At 40.9% G+C, this 18140-nt stretch overlaps 1 protein-coding gene across 2 annotated transcripts in view; it reads right to left on the reverse strand.

The window, feature by feature from the left end:
* Positions 1-4887: 4887 nt before the first annotated feature.
* THEMIS (thymocyte selection associated) overlaps positions 4888-18140 on the reverse strand; it is an 87680-nt gene continuing 74427 nt past the window's right edge. The window contains exons 6-7 of one of the 2 annotated variants that reach the window (XM_026104982.2): positions 11517-11670; positions 4888-6674 (exon numbers count right to left, since the gene is read on the reverse strand). In XM_026104982.2, the coding sequence (XP_025960767.2) occupies positions 6587-6674; positions 11517-11670 (242 nt within the window). In that variant the 3' untranslated portion in view covers positions 4888-6586. Of the gene's footprint in view, positions 7153-11516; positions 11671-18140 lie in introns of both variants that reach the window. The other variant, XM_026104983.2, reaches the window with a different exon arrangement.

The following is an 18140-nucleotide window of genomic DNA, read 5'->3' on the forward strand; positions in this document are numbered from 1 at the left end:
CCATATACTGAGTGCAAAGAGCAGGCATCTGAAAAAGGTCTGAAATGTACTTCAGCTTAATTTTTGAAGAAAAATCCCTGCTTGATACTACCTCTCCCACTGCCACTTCATTTTTGCAGTGATGCTGGACATTTGAGCACTTGCTGTGCCCTGTTCTAGTTAAGTTTGCAGCACTTACAGCCCAGATCCACAAAGGCGTTTTGCCTGCTAATACCACATGCTTTCAATAGAATTTAAGAATTTGAAAATGTTCGTAGATCTGAACGTAGCCTTCTTTAGGATCTTACCTTCTGTGCTAAAGATGAGACAAAAAGGACCACAAGATGTTGAGTGAGGTGTCCCACTGCCCCAGGCAGGGGCTGGTAAGGATTTCGAGGAGATCCCAGGAGAGCTCAGGGCTGGCAGAGCTGCCAGCCTGCGCCAGCTGGAAATTGCTGCTTAGGCTGGGAAGTGCTGAAGTTCGGAGTCCCTCTGAACAGCTTTCAGAGGACAAGGAATGGAGGCAGAGTCACATCAAGATTTGGTACAAGGCATTTCTGACTACTTAAAATGTGACTCAATTTATGTAAAGTGTTTATCTTGAAAATAAAATGGGGGGGGGGGTTGTTTGTTTGTTTGGGTTTTTTTACTGAATTAATTCCTAGCCAAACTCTCCAGGACAGAAATTGCAATGGAGGTAAATCTATACTGTCTCTCACTTCCTTCTGCAAACCCTTTGTAAAGAGTCACATGAGCCATTTGTGTGAACGTTTGCAGGAGAAGACTGCAGCATGTATGGTAGAACAGAAAAAGCTAATATAAACCAGCCTTGATGATTGGAGAAAAAAAGCTTAATTTTACAAAGAAAGGCTATGTTTCTAAGTCTCCTTTTGTGTAATATTAGGTCCCTCAGTACTAACAGATGTGACCACTGAACCTGAGAAAAGCATGCAGCTGCATCTTACTCCAGTGGAATGGGGCAGAAAAAGGAGAATCTTTTTACCTAAAACATAAATGAAGTACCTCATGGGATAATCTCCCTAAGCTGTCTTTCAGACTCTTCATCTGTTCCATAAGGAATTGATGTATTTGCAAGAAAGAAAGTACATAATTTCTGCGACTCTCCTAAGAAGAGCAAAGCAGGCTCTCCTGCTTCACCAAAGATGGCCTGAGCTGCCAGCTGCAGCCCCTGCTGCTCCCAGAGCCACAGAGGCACTTGCAAAGAGAACATAGGGATAAGGCACTTACACAAGCATTTCTAAAAATCCCAACGAGATCAGGCTCTTAAGTCATTGCTTAGCCATTTCCACATACTCCCAAATCTTAACACACAAGACAAATTTTAAGTTAAATAAGAATATAAAAGTCACCTGACTGGGCCTGACTAAAGCCCGGTATCCCATCTCTGACAGTGACTGGTAATAGTCAGTTAGGGAAAGAACAGAAGAAACAAGGCAAATGCAGAATAATCTTTCCTCTGACATTGCTACCCAGAAGCTGACAACGAGCACCTAAATCCGGACCCTCGTGATTTATCAGTTCAAGAGAAAGAGTCATAAAAGGGTATCCTGGGAAATACAAAAACCCAAGAAAAGTAACAAGAAGCTAGTGAAACGACAAGATGTACTATCTCAAAGCTCAAGAACACTGCCAGCACACACATGTATTAAAAAAAAGGAGGGAGGAAAATTTTTTAAAAAAAAGATCAGCCACAACCTGCCACTAATCCATGAAGTAGAAGCAAGAAAATTTTTCTCTTCAGAGACTATCAATTTTAACATGGTGTCAAGGAGTTGAAAGTTAACACAATATAGGGACATCAAAGTGAAAAACGTTAGGAAAACACTCAGGCAGACTTAGGAGAGGTAGCAAAAGTATCAAAGGCATTAAGTGAAGAGATAGCAGGAATAAACAGCAGCTTCTTATTCGGAGGGTTGTCACAGATAAGGATTTATTTGACACATACAGAAGGAGCACGTTGTATTTAAACAAAAGGGTTTTTGGCATTTAAAAAGAATGTTGGGAGAAGATTCTTCTTACCTTACCAGGCACAAAGGCTGGTTATATAAAAAATGAGCATGTTGATCATCCAAGTAGAAAATGACATCTCACTAAGGGTTTATGTACACATGGAGAGCTGCAGAAACAGCTGTTCCTGAGCAGCTCCATGTACAGATGGACCTTCAGTGAGAATACAGTGGAAATACTCCTTAGCATTAAATGAGATAAGCCTTTAAGCTAACAGGTCTGTGCAAAAGCTTATGCCAATCTTTTGCAAAGCAAATACCTTATTATTTAAATACACTTATATTCTCTTCAGGCAGATCGTGGTCTGTGTTCAGCTGCAAATGTCTTTCCCCTCTTGAATGCAGTCTTCTTGAGCAATAAGGTCTGGGAATGATAACCAGGCCCCTCAAGGAACATGGTGACATTACAGCTTTTCCAAACATGTATTAGCAAACAGTATGAAATCACTGTGGTCATCTGTACAGCATAAGGGAGTCACAACACTTATTAAGTCTTAAACAGTGAACATGAGCCTTTTTCTAGGATCTTGTTTAATGCCTCCCCCTCCCTTCCACTTTCCCCAGCAAGTTTGTATCTCCTGTACTCACAACACAGCACCACAGCTGTGGGCTCTTCCACACCAATAACATAATGCAAATGCCACTGTCCTGCTGTGTCAGACAAGCTGAATTGCCAGGCTAGTTCACTTTCACATGATAGGATACGATGTTGGCTCATGTGCCTGAGGAAAAGATACTGGAGAGGTCTGTGCAGCTAATATATTTACAAGGCTTATAAAATTCTGCCACCTTTACTCACATGAGTAAAACTCATTGAACCCAGTGAGACTGAATATGCAAGATGGGACTGCTGGACATGACAAGGGTGGCAAAATCAGATTCTCTATGTGGCTGAATCTATGTAAAGAAGAGAATTTGCTTCTCTAGAAGCACTTTAAAAGGAAAATGTTGCAAAAAGGGCTGAAAAGTCTTGTTTTTGTTCACAAACAATGTCGCAGATGCTTTTATAGTATGTTTGAATACTAGGTTTGCCATGAAAATAACTGCATCCCACAATATTCTTACCCATCTGTCCCGATCCAATATCGGGAGGGTTTCGTTACGATCCCAAGGATGAGATTAAGACGCTAAATCTGGCCAAATATCGTACAACCTTTTAACCTTACTTTCCACGAAGTGGAGGGAAAAGGTGGGGGGAAAAGCGAAGGGGAGGCGAAGGGAAGAGGGGAACAGAACAAGGGTATGGGGAAAAGATAGAGAAAGTTGGAAAAGGAGAGAGGAAGCCAGCTACCACCACTCCGAGGCCGATGATGTTCTGCTGACTCCGCTCAAATCACAGCTCAAGCTGGGTGCCTCCGGCGAGGGACGAGGAGCGAGGGACGAGAGAGGGAGCGAGAGAGGGAGCGAGAGGGGGGGCCAAACAAAGAAATCCCTCGGCAATTATAGCTTTTTCAAATTAAGTTTTCCCACCCCTCACGTGGTAGTTCAGACCAATAGTAATATTTGGGTCTGGGGTCTCCTGCTCCTTATTGGGTCTCATCACTGTCCCTAGGTAGGCCGTTTACTGTTGCCGTTTGTGCTGACAGGTGTGTCTCCATTCTTGGGTCCAGCCATTAGCGCTCAAGGTCCTGACAAAGAAGGTGATAACTCCAGCAATTAGCACTGTTTCAGCAGTGCACAGGAATGCAAATTGCTGGTAACGCCCTTATCATTCCCGCCTGCAGCAGCTCTGGGGCCCTTTCTCACTGTGCTAGGGAGTGCAGCCTAACGCTTCAGCAAATTTAGCCACTCATGCCAAGCAGGTTTTATAGAAGTTGTGCTAAAAACGGACAATAATTTACAGTCCAGATCCCAAAGTCTCTGCCCAATTGTGGTCTCATTCAGTGCAGGCTCGGTGTGTCCTGGGTGGTCGCAGGGAGACCATCTCGGGGGTCGCAGCAGCCCAGTCCTGTTTCCGCCAGGGACAGATGGCTTGTTCGGGGTTGTGGCCTGCCTGCACTCCATGCCCCAAGAAATGTTTAAGGCAAAAGATTCATTCATCTGTCCGCCACACCATCCTAACAACTAATGGAACTAAGCAGAGCCCAGGTTTTTCAGCAACACATCACTAAGTGTGCAGCAACATGTGGAATTTGGCTTTTTAATCTCAGAATCAAAGAATTACAGAATAGCTGAGTTTGGAAGGGGCCTCTGAGATCGTGTAGTCCAGCTCCCTTGCTCAGAGCATGGTCACTTAGAGCAAGTTTCTCAGGACCATGTCTATCCAGGTTTTGAATATCTCCAAGGAACAGAGACTCTACAACCTCTCTGGGCAACCTGTTCTGATGTTGACCACCTCCACAGTGACATTTAAATGGAATTCCCTGTATTGCAGTTTGTGTCCACTGCCTCTTGTCCTGTCATTGGGAACCACTGCGAAGAGTCTGGCTTTTTCGCTTTTACTGCATTCCCTGCTATATATTTATACACATTGATAAGATCCCCCTGAGCCTTCTCTTTTCCAGATTGAACAGTCCCAGCTCGCTCAGCCTCCCTTCATCCCTTTAGTCCCTTAAACATCTCTGTCACCCTTTGCTGGACTTGCTCTGGTAGCTCCATATCTCTCTTGTACTGGAGAATCCAGACCTGGACTGAACACTCCTGATGTGGCCTTACCAGTGCTGAGTAGAGGGGAAGGATCACCTCTCTCGACCTGCTGGTGACATTCTTCCTAATGCAGCCCAGGACACCATTGGCCTTCTTCTCTACTTTTCTAGCTACAAAACTCAGGCTTCTGGCATCTGAGTGAAGGAAAATTCTGTTAGTGACATAACACATCTCTCAGCCATCCAGAAGAGGACAACATCACATTCAGCAGAAAAAGAAAAAAAAGTCAGTAAAACACAGAACAAGTTCCTTTTATTCACACACCAGACTGGGTTTGCTGGCCTAACAAACTGGGCTGTTTTGAGCTGCTACACAGAGAAATATGGATTTTTGTGCAAAGTGTTTAAAATGTATTTCAAATACCCACAAGCGATGTGTCAGCCAGTTACAAGTTTCATACACACCTACAACCCCCCCATAATTAACTAGTGATATGCAAAACACTGTATGCTACATGGGCATGGGATCAAAGCACTCTCAGCAATATACTTTATACTTAGATTGTAACTGATTTTAATGAGGATGAGCATTTATGTTGAATACATCTAGGTAAAACAACATAGAGAAATTCTAAATTTGTTTGCACTAATGATGATTAATCATTCCGTGGATTTTAATAATCAAGTCTGAGTATACCATCCTGTCAGCCTGAAAGGAGTTTTTCTTTAAAGCACACTACAGCATTTTAGTAAGCATTTGCTTAATAAAGTTTACTGCTTCCTCAGTAAGATGGAAAATACAGTATGTCTAAGCTTTCTAAATGTGTCCCTTTCTCCACCCTAAAACTGTCTGGGAGAAGTCTGAGCATTTTGTAGTTGTCTCGGATTTCTGGATATGCCACTCTGATCGAGCTGCTGTGAGTCTGGAAACTCTTGGCACGTCAACTGCATATTTACACATCAGTTCTCAAAATTTTCACTGAAAATGAAAACATTGCCAGAGGCACATGCAGATGCTCTAGATCTAATGCTTCTAGATACACAGCGCTCACTATGCAAGCACTGCCTGGTTCTTATGCCTATGTGCCATAGATGATGGGTATCAGACTCACTCTGCAGACCTAGACCAGCTCTGCCAGTACATGTGGAGTAGGTCTGACACGTCCCAAACATGTTAAGTGCACTGTACCTGTGCAGCTCATATGTGACTTGCAAGGCACACGGCAATCTCGGATAGGAATAGGGCTGCTATAATATCAGCACTGATTGTGCATTCACTGCAAGGTGTATAGAGATGCTCATCCATGTAAACAGAATGCCTCGCCATAGCTGCTCGGCACACACAGAATAGAGGTAGGGCATGAAGGAAGATCTCTCACACTCTGGGCAAGGAGGTTTTGTATCCTTTTGGATACCATGCTTACACAGTCAGCCTCTTATTTTTCATTTTGCAGAAGTATAAAGGGAAAGGAAATCCTTTGAAGAAAACATTTGTTGTTTTTTTTAAAAAAAAGAAAAGACATTCTGTTGTCCTTCCTGTGGCCTCACTCTGCTGAGGTAGTCTTTACTATTTGCATACGAAACAGAAAGGCACCAGGTGTTGCCTGTTTCCCCCAACCACTTGAAGGGCTGTGTGAGAGTGCAAGGTAACAGGAAAAGTAGGAGACACCCTTCAGCACTGCTCTTTCCTGTACCTCTAAAAGAGGACAGCATGTTCCTTTTTCTTAGTTCGGATGGCTGGCATGGACACTTCTCCTTCAGCTCCCAGTTCTGTCCTTTCATCCTAGTTGTGTTTTCAGCAAATTGCTCCCTGATTAAAGAACCTAATGGCAAAATCCACAGGTCTAGTGTGCTTCTAGGTAACTACAGCTGTACAAGGGGTTATGGAGACAGCAACATTGCCTACTTTAGACACCCTTGGTCCTTTTAAGTAGCACTTCTCTCTGGGAGGAGTTGTATTATTTTCCAGGGTGAATTACTTGCGAAACAGTACCACTAGTGCAATAAAGCATGACTCACCATGTGAAAGAGTGGCAGAATCTGGCCCATTGCAATTTTCAGCCTTAACCTGGAGCATATATCACTGGATAAAGAAATGGAGGTTCACTTTAGACAACCCTTCATTTCCCTGTCTATCCTTCCCTCCTCCAGAAAGCAAACAAAACAGCTGGGCAGCTGTTTCAGTAAGGGATGTTCCTTTAGCATATGCCCTACAGTGGTTCAGAAAATCAACCAGTATTTCAGGTGCAACAAGAATGAAGGATTTGACTTGGCATTATTGTCTGAATTCGTGAATAAATAAGTACAAGAAGAACTTTGTCCCTTCACAGGGTCGTAAGACATTAGCTGGTTTGACTTCTTATTTAAGATTAGTAGGCAGTTTAGTTTCTCAGGAGATTATTATAGTTGAATTACAGCCTTATATGCTCTTCATGAGACAGAAGGAGGACACTTTTTCTTGAGCAGCTTTTTCTTATAACTGCGGTCCATCTTAATACATGAAGTACGCAACTTTCCATTTGTTTCTGGTTAATTTCAGAATTATTCTGCTTCAAATGTCTCTGAAAACAAACAAAATAAAATTGCAGGGTGAAACAGGAAACCTTTATATTTGGATTTAAAAATTACACAGAGAGTGCAGGTGAATGATCTCTTGAGTCAAATTAATGGCTGTGAGTTAGGGCTTCTCTGTGCCATAAAATGATTTGTCAGTCCAGTTATACCAGCAATCCCTAGACTACAGCAAAAATAAAGCTAATATACGACCATGACACAGCTATGCCAGCAACTTTGCCTAAGTGTATGAAACTCATATCAGTAAATTGTCCTTTTACTAGTACAGCTTATGCTGTAAAGGGAAATATTTAACCTATACAGGCGAAAGAGCTCCGTACAGGCTGTGACTCCAGTGAAGAGTTTTCCCCTTATTTCTCCAGCATAACTACACCAGTGAAGCCTTTGTAGTGTTGCTGGTCTACTGGACCCAGGAGAACAGAAATCCACTTCTTGAGTTGCCAACTCCAGGTGGCAGGTGCTCAGGCTAGGGTAAGAGATCTGCAGGCCTGGGGGGAAGTCCTGATCGTTTGCTGAATTTAATGGCAATATGCCATCAAGACTTAGCCAGTGGGCTCTATTCCCAGCTCTGCCACACTATAAAAAGACACATCCAAGGTAGAAAGTGGCCCACCTCAGTCTATTTCATACAATTACCTACAGAAAAATCAGTACAAGTTAAAAATAAAATGTGTAATTGTCCAAACAAAAGCATCTCGATTGTTGAACTCATGGCAAGAAGAGAAAAAAATCAGGAATTAATGGACTAAAGTGGGAGTGTTATAGAAAATAGGCCTAAATAATAAGGAAATGGCCTGTTGTAACCACAAGTGTCTTTTGGAGATCTTAAAAAAGAAGATTTAGTGGAAACAATGATGCCTGAAAGATGGCTATGTCAGGACGGAGTCCTATCACTATGGCTGCTCCCCCTGCCTATGTCAGGGATTTTGGTCCCACCATAATACCGTTGGGCTTTCATTTTCCTGACCTGAAAAGGCAGCCTGCCTTGACAGTGGGACCACCTGCTATCACCAACTTTAACTAAGCACTACTAGGACCTAAATACAGGACTTGTTTCCTGTTATTAACATTTCCTCCACGTAGTTCTTTCATTCCCTACTTCATTTCTTTCTCTTTTCTACTTCTTTTTTGGCTCGTTTAATAAGAGCCTGGGCTTAGTCAAATAAAACCATTCTTTGGCAGCACTCATGTGAAGTTCAAGTCTAGAGAGCAATGCCCTGAAGCAGCCTGACGCCCACGCACATTTTCAGCTCTCTGCATTTCTGGATCACGCTGTTTCTGTCTATCTCCAGCCACGAGGTTACCAGCAACTACCAGCACTTGAGACAGATGCTGTGTTGTCTGTTTTGATGTTCTGTTCTTGTCACTTCTGCTTGCCTCTGTCTCGTTTTTCTTTTCAAGGACATGGGATGAGTGATTATAGCAGCATCAGAGCTCTTCCAGCTCCTTTCAATAAACTTCTCTCATACCCAAGAAAAACAGTTATTTCCATCTTTAATGCCCCCTAAAAGACTGAGGGGTTTCCTTATTAAAAAAAAAAAGGCAGTAAAAGGAAAGAAACTTGTTATGTCATTAAAAAGAAAGCCCCATTCAATGCATTTTAAATGCTTTCAGGTTTTTTTTTCCTACTTTCTCTTGACTCTTTAAAGAAAGGTTAAAATATGTTAATGACAGTTGTTGCTATAGCAAGCTGAGGCCTCTGTAGTCAAATCACTTGTTTAATTGCTTATTGTTCTGCAGTAATGAGGTCATGTTAACATCATTGACCCTCTGGACACATTTATTCTATTAAAATTAACATAGCAATGACTTGAGGCAAATCTCTGTTCTTTGTTTCTCCCTTCTGTTTGGGATGAGGACTAGTTCTTACTAGTATCATCCTGGCATACTTTGGCCCTGACTGTGGAACTATTTTTTTTAGGCATTAATGAAACACTGAAAATAATGAATGCTAATTTCCTTGAAGTATGCCTGACTGTTGGGGTTTGCATTTGTACTTCATTAAAAAAAATTTTTTTCCTACTCTGTTCTAAAGCAATATGGGTCAATAGATTTCATTTTGATAGCTCATATATTCCAAAATATTAAAGAAGAATGCCATTAAATAGCATAAAGGTTCTGAAGAAGGGCAAGACCATGGATGGGATAGAGTTAATTGGAAGAGTAGAACTAAAAGTAGAACTAATATGATGGGATGTTAGGCATTTGGCAGAGATGCAAAAGATGATTCTTTTTTTTTCATCATTTGACTTTAAGTAAGCCTAAACAGCTAATTCAGGTTTTTTAAAAGCCTTTTCAACTAGCCATATGGTATACATGTTCAAAAGCTAATTCTAAAGCTCTATCAATTTTACAGATTTGTTTTTGCACAGATTAAAGGTTAAGTCCATATGCCTAAATCAAAACCACATTTCTCAAAATGCTCACAGAAGTGCAAGGGCAGAAGCTTGATAGAAATTTTATGTGCTAGGTAAAGGCCATAATGCAGGATTTCTGATGATCGGGGGGAGATCAGCAGGCTAGAATAGCTATGTGTCTTTGGCTATCTAATGATCTCAGAGGGCAGACTGTCCTGGCATACACAGAGGGCCACAATTTATGGGACTGTTTCATAATCCAAGAGAGATAGGGATCTCCCTAGAGGCAGCAAAGGTCTTTTCTTTCATGTTTTGCTAAAATATGCTCAAACTAGACAACTAATTAAGTGTCACCTTTCCTCCATTGATAGGGAGTTTAAAGGGCAGGTGGATGAAGACTTGAAGAGCTGATGCCACAACAGTAAGCAGTATAATTAGAGGCTGATCCTTCAGGCAGACACTGCTTCTTGAAAATGTGTTTTTGCGTTAGTGTCTACAGTCAAAAGGGCTATTTTAGTCAAAAAGAGAGTTTCATTTTCTCTTTCTAACCTTCTAGCCTTGTTTATGCTGTATAACAAGTCCCCATCCTCAGTGGCATATGGACTGAGGAAATAATGCGCTATATGAAGCATCCTACTTTGCCTCCTTGGTCATCCTTTCCTGTAACTTTTTAATTTCTGTGGCTGTGAGCAGGTGATACCACACCTTGCCCTGGAAGGCATGGAAATTACCAAGTAAATCAGAACAAGCTGCAATGTACCACTGCCAGGTCTGGAGGAGGGGTAGGATATTTCTCATACATCCTCCTACCTACCTAGGCATGCAGAGATGGGGGAAACACCACTGCCTCCTCAAGTCCTCGCTGAAAGTCACTCTTTATGCTGAATTAAGAGGGGAATTTAGTGGGAAGGAGGGAGACCAGCAGAATGACTGAGAGGGAAAAAAGTTAGGAGCCATTATTTGGGAAATACTGGATGGTGAAATCGAGGGGGTCTACCTGCTGTTGTGTCACATTTCAAGACAGTTCTGCTCCTACTCAGTGGTATATGTTTTCTGTCATTTGGTGTGTGTGGGGGGTATGTTCCTCCCCAAAAAAGAAAATAATAACCTTACTCATTTCAGACCCAGTGCACTGTCTGGATCAAATAGAATGGAAATGTTATATGTCATTTCAAAATAAAAACAAAGTACATTTTGAAAAAAAGTGTCACTTCATAATAAATTATATCTTTCCAACTGTTGAAATCTTTCAGGTTTTGCTGGGTTTTCAGAGATTTCTCTTAACAAGAGAAGCAGTTCAGCTAACTAAAGAAAGGTTTGACAATGAGTGAAAAGAGTTTAGATTACACAGTTTCACTCAAATCTAGATGCAAGTCCAGTTTGTGCTTAGCTGGAAATGATGCTTAGAGCTTCTGAGAAGCAAAGGCCCTCTTCACTAGCACTTTAAGCCTTCTGCAGACTACCAGAGCAGAACCATAGAGATACAGTGGAAATACAAATAATACCCTGGAAGCTTTTTAAAACAGACAAACCTTAATTATGCATTACATGGCATCTGCTGTCAAAGACAGAACAAGGTTTGTATTCAGTTTAGCTTTTGTTACACCAAATTGGTACAAATGGGAAAAATTAGACAAGCTTTCAGATACAAAGGCTTTCTTTCAGTCTTCATGTATTTTTATAACTATAATTGTTTGTCTAGTTAAAACTTTGTCTCCATCTACGAGTCTGGTCTTGCCTGTGCAGTTATATCCCCAGGACAACAGTAGGTACCACTTTGACAAAGACAACGTCCCTAAGAGTGGCAGTGGGTCATAAATGGTAGTGTTAACATCAGAGGAACCCTTCCTGAGTTGTTCACAAAACATACGCCTGCAACAATGATGGCTCCCTAGGAAAACTGTCTTATTTTGAAGAATGATGACTACCAGTAAGTCGGAAAAGCACTCTGACTGCATTTATTTACATCCATAATGATCATAGGACACACTCACCTTTTTTCTTCAGAGACTACATTCTTATTTTGAACTGTGGTGTCTTGAAATACTTTTCTTATGTTTTCAACTATGTTTTCATCCACATAGTCATAGTTGCACTCTTTCAGTTCCTTTTCTCTCTCAAACTTTCCAAGTGCCTTATTTGTCAGACCTAAATAATTGGCAAACAAAAAGTGTAAGGAAATGGCAGATTCTGCCGTTGCCCTGAAAAGAGCACAAAAGTAAAAAGCAAAGGAAACAGTGTTCTCCTCACTTTTCTCATTTTCACAGAGATCATAAGTGACTTTCTCAAGTTCCTGAAGGATATCTGTGGCAGATCAGGAATGAAATCAGCTGAGTGTTTTCTAAAACTCTTCACACTCTTTTAGGAGTTCCTCTTTCAGTTTTTACATAGTTTTTGTAGCTCAAAATCTGCAGACAAATTGGATCATCTGTTGTCCATTCACTGTTCTCTGTCCACAGATAACTCTAAGGTTTAATAAAATCGTGAAAACCTATGACCACTAACTGTGTAAAAGCAGACAGAAAAAAAAATTGTCTTATAGTATCAAGAGCAGTCTACCTGCCATCTCTATTGCAAATAGGTTTCTATGCTCTTATGTTTCTTTGCCTGAAGAGATGAATCTCTGTCGCTAGGAATCTATATTACTTCTTTCCTAGGATGAAAACCCTCAGCTTCTTCTCATCTGGAAGACAACATAACAAACAAAGATGCAGGCTTTGCATCTGTGGCCTGAGGTTAAAATTACAAGTTTGGAAATGTATCGCTTTGTGTCTACCCAGATCAACTTGCAGTAACACTAAGGACAAACCTTCCAAAAAGCAGTGGCCTTTTTCCATAGGAGCAGGGACTCTCATGTGAGGCCTCTTTGCTGCTCTTGCTCTGGGGCAAGCTCTGCCCTGATTCCTCACACCTCAAAAGCCTCAACTCTTGCAGCCAGAGCTGGCCTTCCCAAGCCCGCAGCGCTACCTTGCATACCATGCCGAGCTACCAGCTTAGCCCTGAACCAGCAGCTCGTGAGGGAGACAGCTTAGGGCACAACTCACTCAGGGGACTGCAGGCTGCTGCCCAAAAGCAAAAGTCTCCCACAGTCTCCCACTGGCCAGTGCTCCCACTGATCCCAGTGGGCTAGAGTTCGCACCACGAGATGAGTTGGACCACTGATAGCATGGGGGAGGACCCTGTGAGATCCAGTCACCCAGTGCCTCTCGTTCACTCTGTGGAGCTGCCCTGTCTCCAAGCGATGGGAGGCAGAAAGCCAGGGCTGAAGCCAGGGAACAGCTTTCAGCAGCAGCCCCCAGCTAAGGTTTATTATGACGTCTCATACTTAGCAGAGCTGCTCAAAGGAAAATTCATGCTGAAATAATTTCTCACTTCCATCAGTGTCATTGCCTTGGCCAGGATCACTGTAGCACATCTGACATAGCGGCAGTCTGCAAGCACCAGCAGCTCACGGTGGAGCTCATGTCACTCAGCTGTGTTTGTTCCAGGGGTTTGAATTTGGGACAGTGCATGGGATATCTACCCTGAACAGTGCTCTACAGCACAGAGAGGATACCATGCTTCAAAAGCCAGAGGTCTTACCTGAAATGGCAAAGCAGTGTGAAACACTGCTTTTGGAACAGCTGTTCCTGTTTAGATATTAGGCTACAATGTGACCTGAAACAGCTTGCGAGTGTATACAAGCCTTCACAGTCTATCTCACCTCCTAGCAAGGCCACACTTATCAAACAGCTCCTTCCTTATGAGGCTGTGCTTCTCAAACAAGAATCCTCCCATGCTTGTTCCTGAGGCCGCCATGCTTTCCTTCACATATAAAATAACTGTATATCTTCTTGGTGGTCATCAAATCTCACTTGTGTTCCTGCTCAGACTCTCAATGGCTGAGGTGCATATCCCTGAAAAACTGGGCAGTATTAATTTCCTTCTGAAGTTGTGATCTGCTCCTTTATAGATTTTTTTTGAGGCCTGAAATAATGACTATGTTTGTCAAGACAGACTTCAGGCAGCTGCCTAGCCACAGTAGCACAGAGTTTCTCATGGACAAATTTACCCACAAGTCCTCCTGCTTCTTTCTAGGACTGAGTAAATTAGCAACATATTTCTAGATCTAGTCACCAAAAGGAAGAAAAACTATGATGAGAAATTTGATGAAGATTTCACTCATACATTTAGCCACTATCTTCTAAATAAACATTTCTGGGTTTGTAGTTCGTTTGTAAGTTGGCTGTGTTTTATATCAGGAAAAGTAAACTAATGAATAAAACAGACACAGAAAGAATAAGCTAATCCTTGTGATTCAGCAAGGGAAATTTTGTTTCGGCACTTAGACTTGCAAATATGGATGTAAAGTACAGGTTGCTCATGGAAGGATAGCTAGACTTTCTTTACTAAACAAAATGGTAAGCGTCTAAAAGTAAGACAGCTCAAGGAGAAAGGAAATTAATGTCATCAGGCCAAACTAAATCACAGATGTCCCCAGTCCCAAACCAGTGTAGGATTCCTGCTGATATGTATATATTTACACTTCAGTAAAACATTAAGCAGCAAATGGGACAAGCTGAATGATCTTAAGAGAATACTGAACACTGAAATCAATGCAATTTGCTTCTCTGTTTGAAAAAAGTCCTTGAGTCTCAACACCAAATTACTGTATCAGATATGCCATCTTAGCCTGCTAAGAAAACAAGACTTATGTCATCATGTTGTCTATCCATCCATCTGTCAGTCTCTTCTGTACTTACTAAGGGGTTTTTGCCAATTTCAGTCAAATTAGAAAAAGGAGCAGAACTCTCAAATTTTATGGGAGTCAGTGCATGGTTATAAAAGAGAGACTCAGATTATTTCCTCCATTGAAAGAAAGGCATGCAGAATACAGCTGTTACACACTCCCTTTGGCAGCAGACAGCAGGATAAATCAGCATGTGCATATTGGTTGGCCACTCAACACAGATAGCTCCAGACCTGCTCTTTTTCATTTGATAGGAGAAGGAGAGTTTTGGCTATAAGGAGAGTTTTGCTTATTATCAGGGAAGGTGGGGAACAGTAGGCGACAACAGACCTGAATCCTTACTAAACCAAATTTCATTAATGCTGCTCTTCCTGGAACAATTTGTACAATTGTGTTAGCCTTTCTAGTGGGAAGAGAGTTCTCTGCAGACTAAAATTTTCCATTTATCTCACTCATATCCCTGAGTGGACTGGGTTTGTTTTTTTCTGAACATACTCACTATTCTTTCATGAACTTCAAGGTCATAAACAGTTGTCATAACCTTCTATTCTCCCCTTCTTCAAAATGCAGGCAACAGAAGTTACCCAACCTATCAGGACCATTACTAAAATGCAACCATTGCTAGAAACCCAAACTCACGTATGTACAAGACTGCACACCAGAAAGCCCTGGCCATGACAGCAACAGAGTTTTATAGCTGCAGTAAGGCATCTCGGTTCAGAATTTATGATGCATGAATTAACATTCAGCCACATTAATAACATTCAGTGTTTATGCCTAAAATGAAAAATAATAATTGTGAATTATTATGTTGCAAGTTGAGACCTATTGTGAAATAAACAAGGCAGAATCATGCCTTTCTTTCTGAACATGATTGAACTGAAAACATGCAGGACTGAAGAGCATGTGAGTAAATTCAAAATGATTTTACCAACGGTAGTGCTTTATTTGCTGTGGGCCCGCTTCTAACTCTCCTACATGCTAACAAGAGCTAATTCCTTAACGAGTGCTACTGAAAGCTATTGAGTAATAGCAGAATCAGAGCCAATAAAACTAATGGACTGTTCCCTGAGCTGGTATCCATCAGTCATTTCTTCACTTGATGATTTAGCGTGTCCTTAAAAACTGTGAAGTGCTATATACACTGCAGGGTTAAAATTCATGTATGGTTAGTATTTATATCCTCCTGGAATCTACTAAGTCATTGTGCAGGAAAGTTTAATCTTAAATCTCATTTCTTAAAAAAAAATAAATTTCCTGAAGGGTGCAGCTGTTCATGTCTTTTGCTGTCTTTTTAGTTTTAAATTTTCTTCTTTGTCACTTCTTTTCTAATTTATCTTCTTAATTTTGTCTAACTCTTTCAGTCATGAATTTCCACTGTTGCACTATTGCTTCTTTTTTGTGAAATAAATCCTCAATATATAGATAATTCTTACAGACAATAAATAGTTACTGCAAGTTTTAAACAACTGCATCAGTTCAAATTAAAGGTTGTTAGAAACATGCTGTTCAGCAGCTACAGGACATACAGCACCCTCAGCTGCTATCAGCACTGCTCACTTCACACTGGAAGTTGGCTGACTTGACTGTAATGCAAGGAGTAATATGGATTCCTGAGAAGGACGTGTGACAATCAGATCCCACGCGTTGGGTAAGGGACAGACTCTTCTTCCTGAGATCCTTGGAAAAAAGCAGAACGATAATCTTTGGCATAGGAAAGGCAGAAGGATAACCTGCCATTGAGTTCTTGTGAGCAGAATAGACTGTGAATTGAAGTCTGCAAAGCAATTCTTCCTCAGAGCAGAGTGAAACTCCTGTTTGTCCTCATTGTGCAAAGGCTCACGCACTCAGGCAGGTCACATATAGGGACAGTTCCTCTCATCAGGTCACCTGGGAGAAATGGCCCCATCGTACATTACTGCAAGAGAAGGAGAAGGGCCTCGTGCAACACCACGCACACACACACATACACACGCTCCTGGCTGCTGCTCTTTCCCAGGTCTGGTGGAGCTGGAGGGATGCGACACAGCTGCGAAGACACGGGCAGAAAGCAAGGGAGGTGACTAACGCAAAGTGCGCCAGTCATCTTTAGTAGCCTTGCAAGTTAACCCTGCAACTCATCCTCCTTGTAGTTATTTTACAAGTTCCTGCCTGGAATATTGCAGTATTGCTGCAATTAAAACCAGTTATAAGTAATAAATAAGGGAAACATAGGAATACAGAGCCTATGCTTTCTTTCTCCTGCAGTATGACAACTTGGAGTTTAGTTAAGAAGAAAATTGATTGAAAATCTTTAAATATAGTCTACAGAAGTATACTCATCATCCTATTAAATGTCATTTTAAGTGATTTCTTTACCTGTTTTTCTTTCTTTCTTTTTCTTTTAAACTTAACTTAGGAGATGTGTCAGCCAAGAAAAAGTTTTTTGTGCATCAGGAAGAAGTGTACAATTTTTTATTTTTTTTAAGATAGTTGCAGGGATGTAACAGTCTTGGCCTAATCCAAGATGGAGCCAAAGGGTAGAAGCTTGAGACAGTTTTCATACATGTGTATGATACAGGAATCCTAATTCATGTTGCTTATCTAATTTGAACAATAGTATGGGATCCCTGTGATATCACCAAAGACAGAGGTGCTTTTTCAAAATTAATTCAGAATTCTGTGTTTTGCTTTTTCTGCAGAAATTTCTAAAACTGTGTTCACTATCAAAGTTAGTATGTGTTATATGTATATGCCAAATTGCAATCAGAAGGCCTCTTCCTTTTTCTCTTTTCCAGCACACTAGCCTCCTAAATCAGGTACCTAAAGTCAGAAAATAAAAATATCTACCTGGAAATGTCCTCACATCAATAAGCAAAATCAATGTAAACACTTTTTTATTACAGAATGTAACAATTCCAGAAATGTAAACCACTAGCAAAAAGATTAGGTAATGCTTTAGAAACTCCACTTAAAATAAATGTCAAGGTTGAGCAAAACTAACTGATATAGCAGATTTCAAACTAGAGTTATGATTCTACAGCTATTGCTAGTATTTTTAATGAATTCAACTCAGTCAAATTCAAATATAAGAAAATAAGATAATATCTTCATTGGCCAATTCAGGTTTAATTGCAACAGAGGAAAAAGATGCAATTTCTTAGGAACAGGGATAATAAATCCTGTCTTTATTAACAAGAACTCTGCAAGGAAACATAATAGAGGCCTTAAAACTGAAAGAAAAACATGCTGCTTTCCTTTTCAGAATTATCTGGCCTCTGGTAAGAAATAGTAATTGTGTCTGTAACTGGTTTCTCTGACAGCACAGATTCAATATCCTTATTAGGAATTTGAAACAGGTTGGTGCTTTGGAGGATGACTTAACATTCACTAGCAGAAGTTTAAAGATTAGTCAGTAAATGATGCAGTTACTCCCACTCAGAACCCACAGGAGTATGTCTGTATTATTAGTCTTGACATATTTTCTAATTCATTGTCCTGTGAATTAGCACAACAGAATATACTCTCTGGAACAGTCAAGCTTGCTGCATGCAACAGTGGACTTCTGGGGATCTCTTGACCGGCCAGGAAGAACTGCTATATCCTCTAATACAATCTCCTGTATAATTCTCCAGCTATCTTTGCATTAAGCCAAATAATTATGGCTATATTAACACACATCATCCAGAGAAACCTTTGGCTTTGATCTAAGTGTATCAGTATATTCATCACTGCTCTTTGGTCTAGGTTAAATCTGTCCATCTCCAACTTTTAACTCATGCTATACCCAAATATAGGCAGTTTGCCTTGGAGTATGTCCCTGTACATCTAAAGGTGACACAGTTTCCTAACCTTGTAAAACAAGGAACTTTATGACAGTTCAGCTTAATTTTCTATGTATGTGCTAAAC

This window comes from Dromaius novaehollandiae, chromosome 3 (genome assembly GCF_036370855.1).
Source record: "Dromaius novaehollandiae isolate bDroNov1 chromosome 3, bDroNov1.hap1, whole genome shotgun sequence".
Lineage (NCBI taxonomy): Eukaryota > Metazoa > Chordata > Aves > Casuariiformes > Dromaiidae > Dromaius > Dromaius novaehollandiae.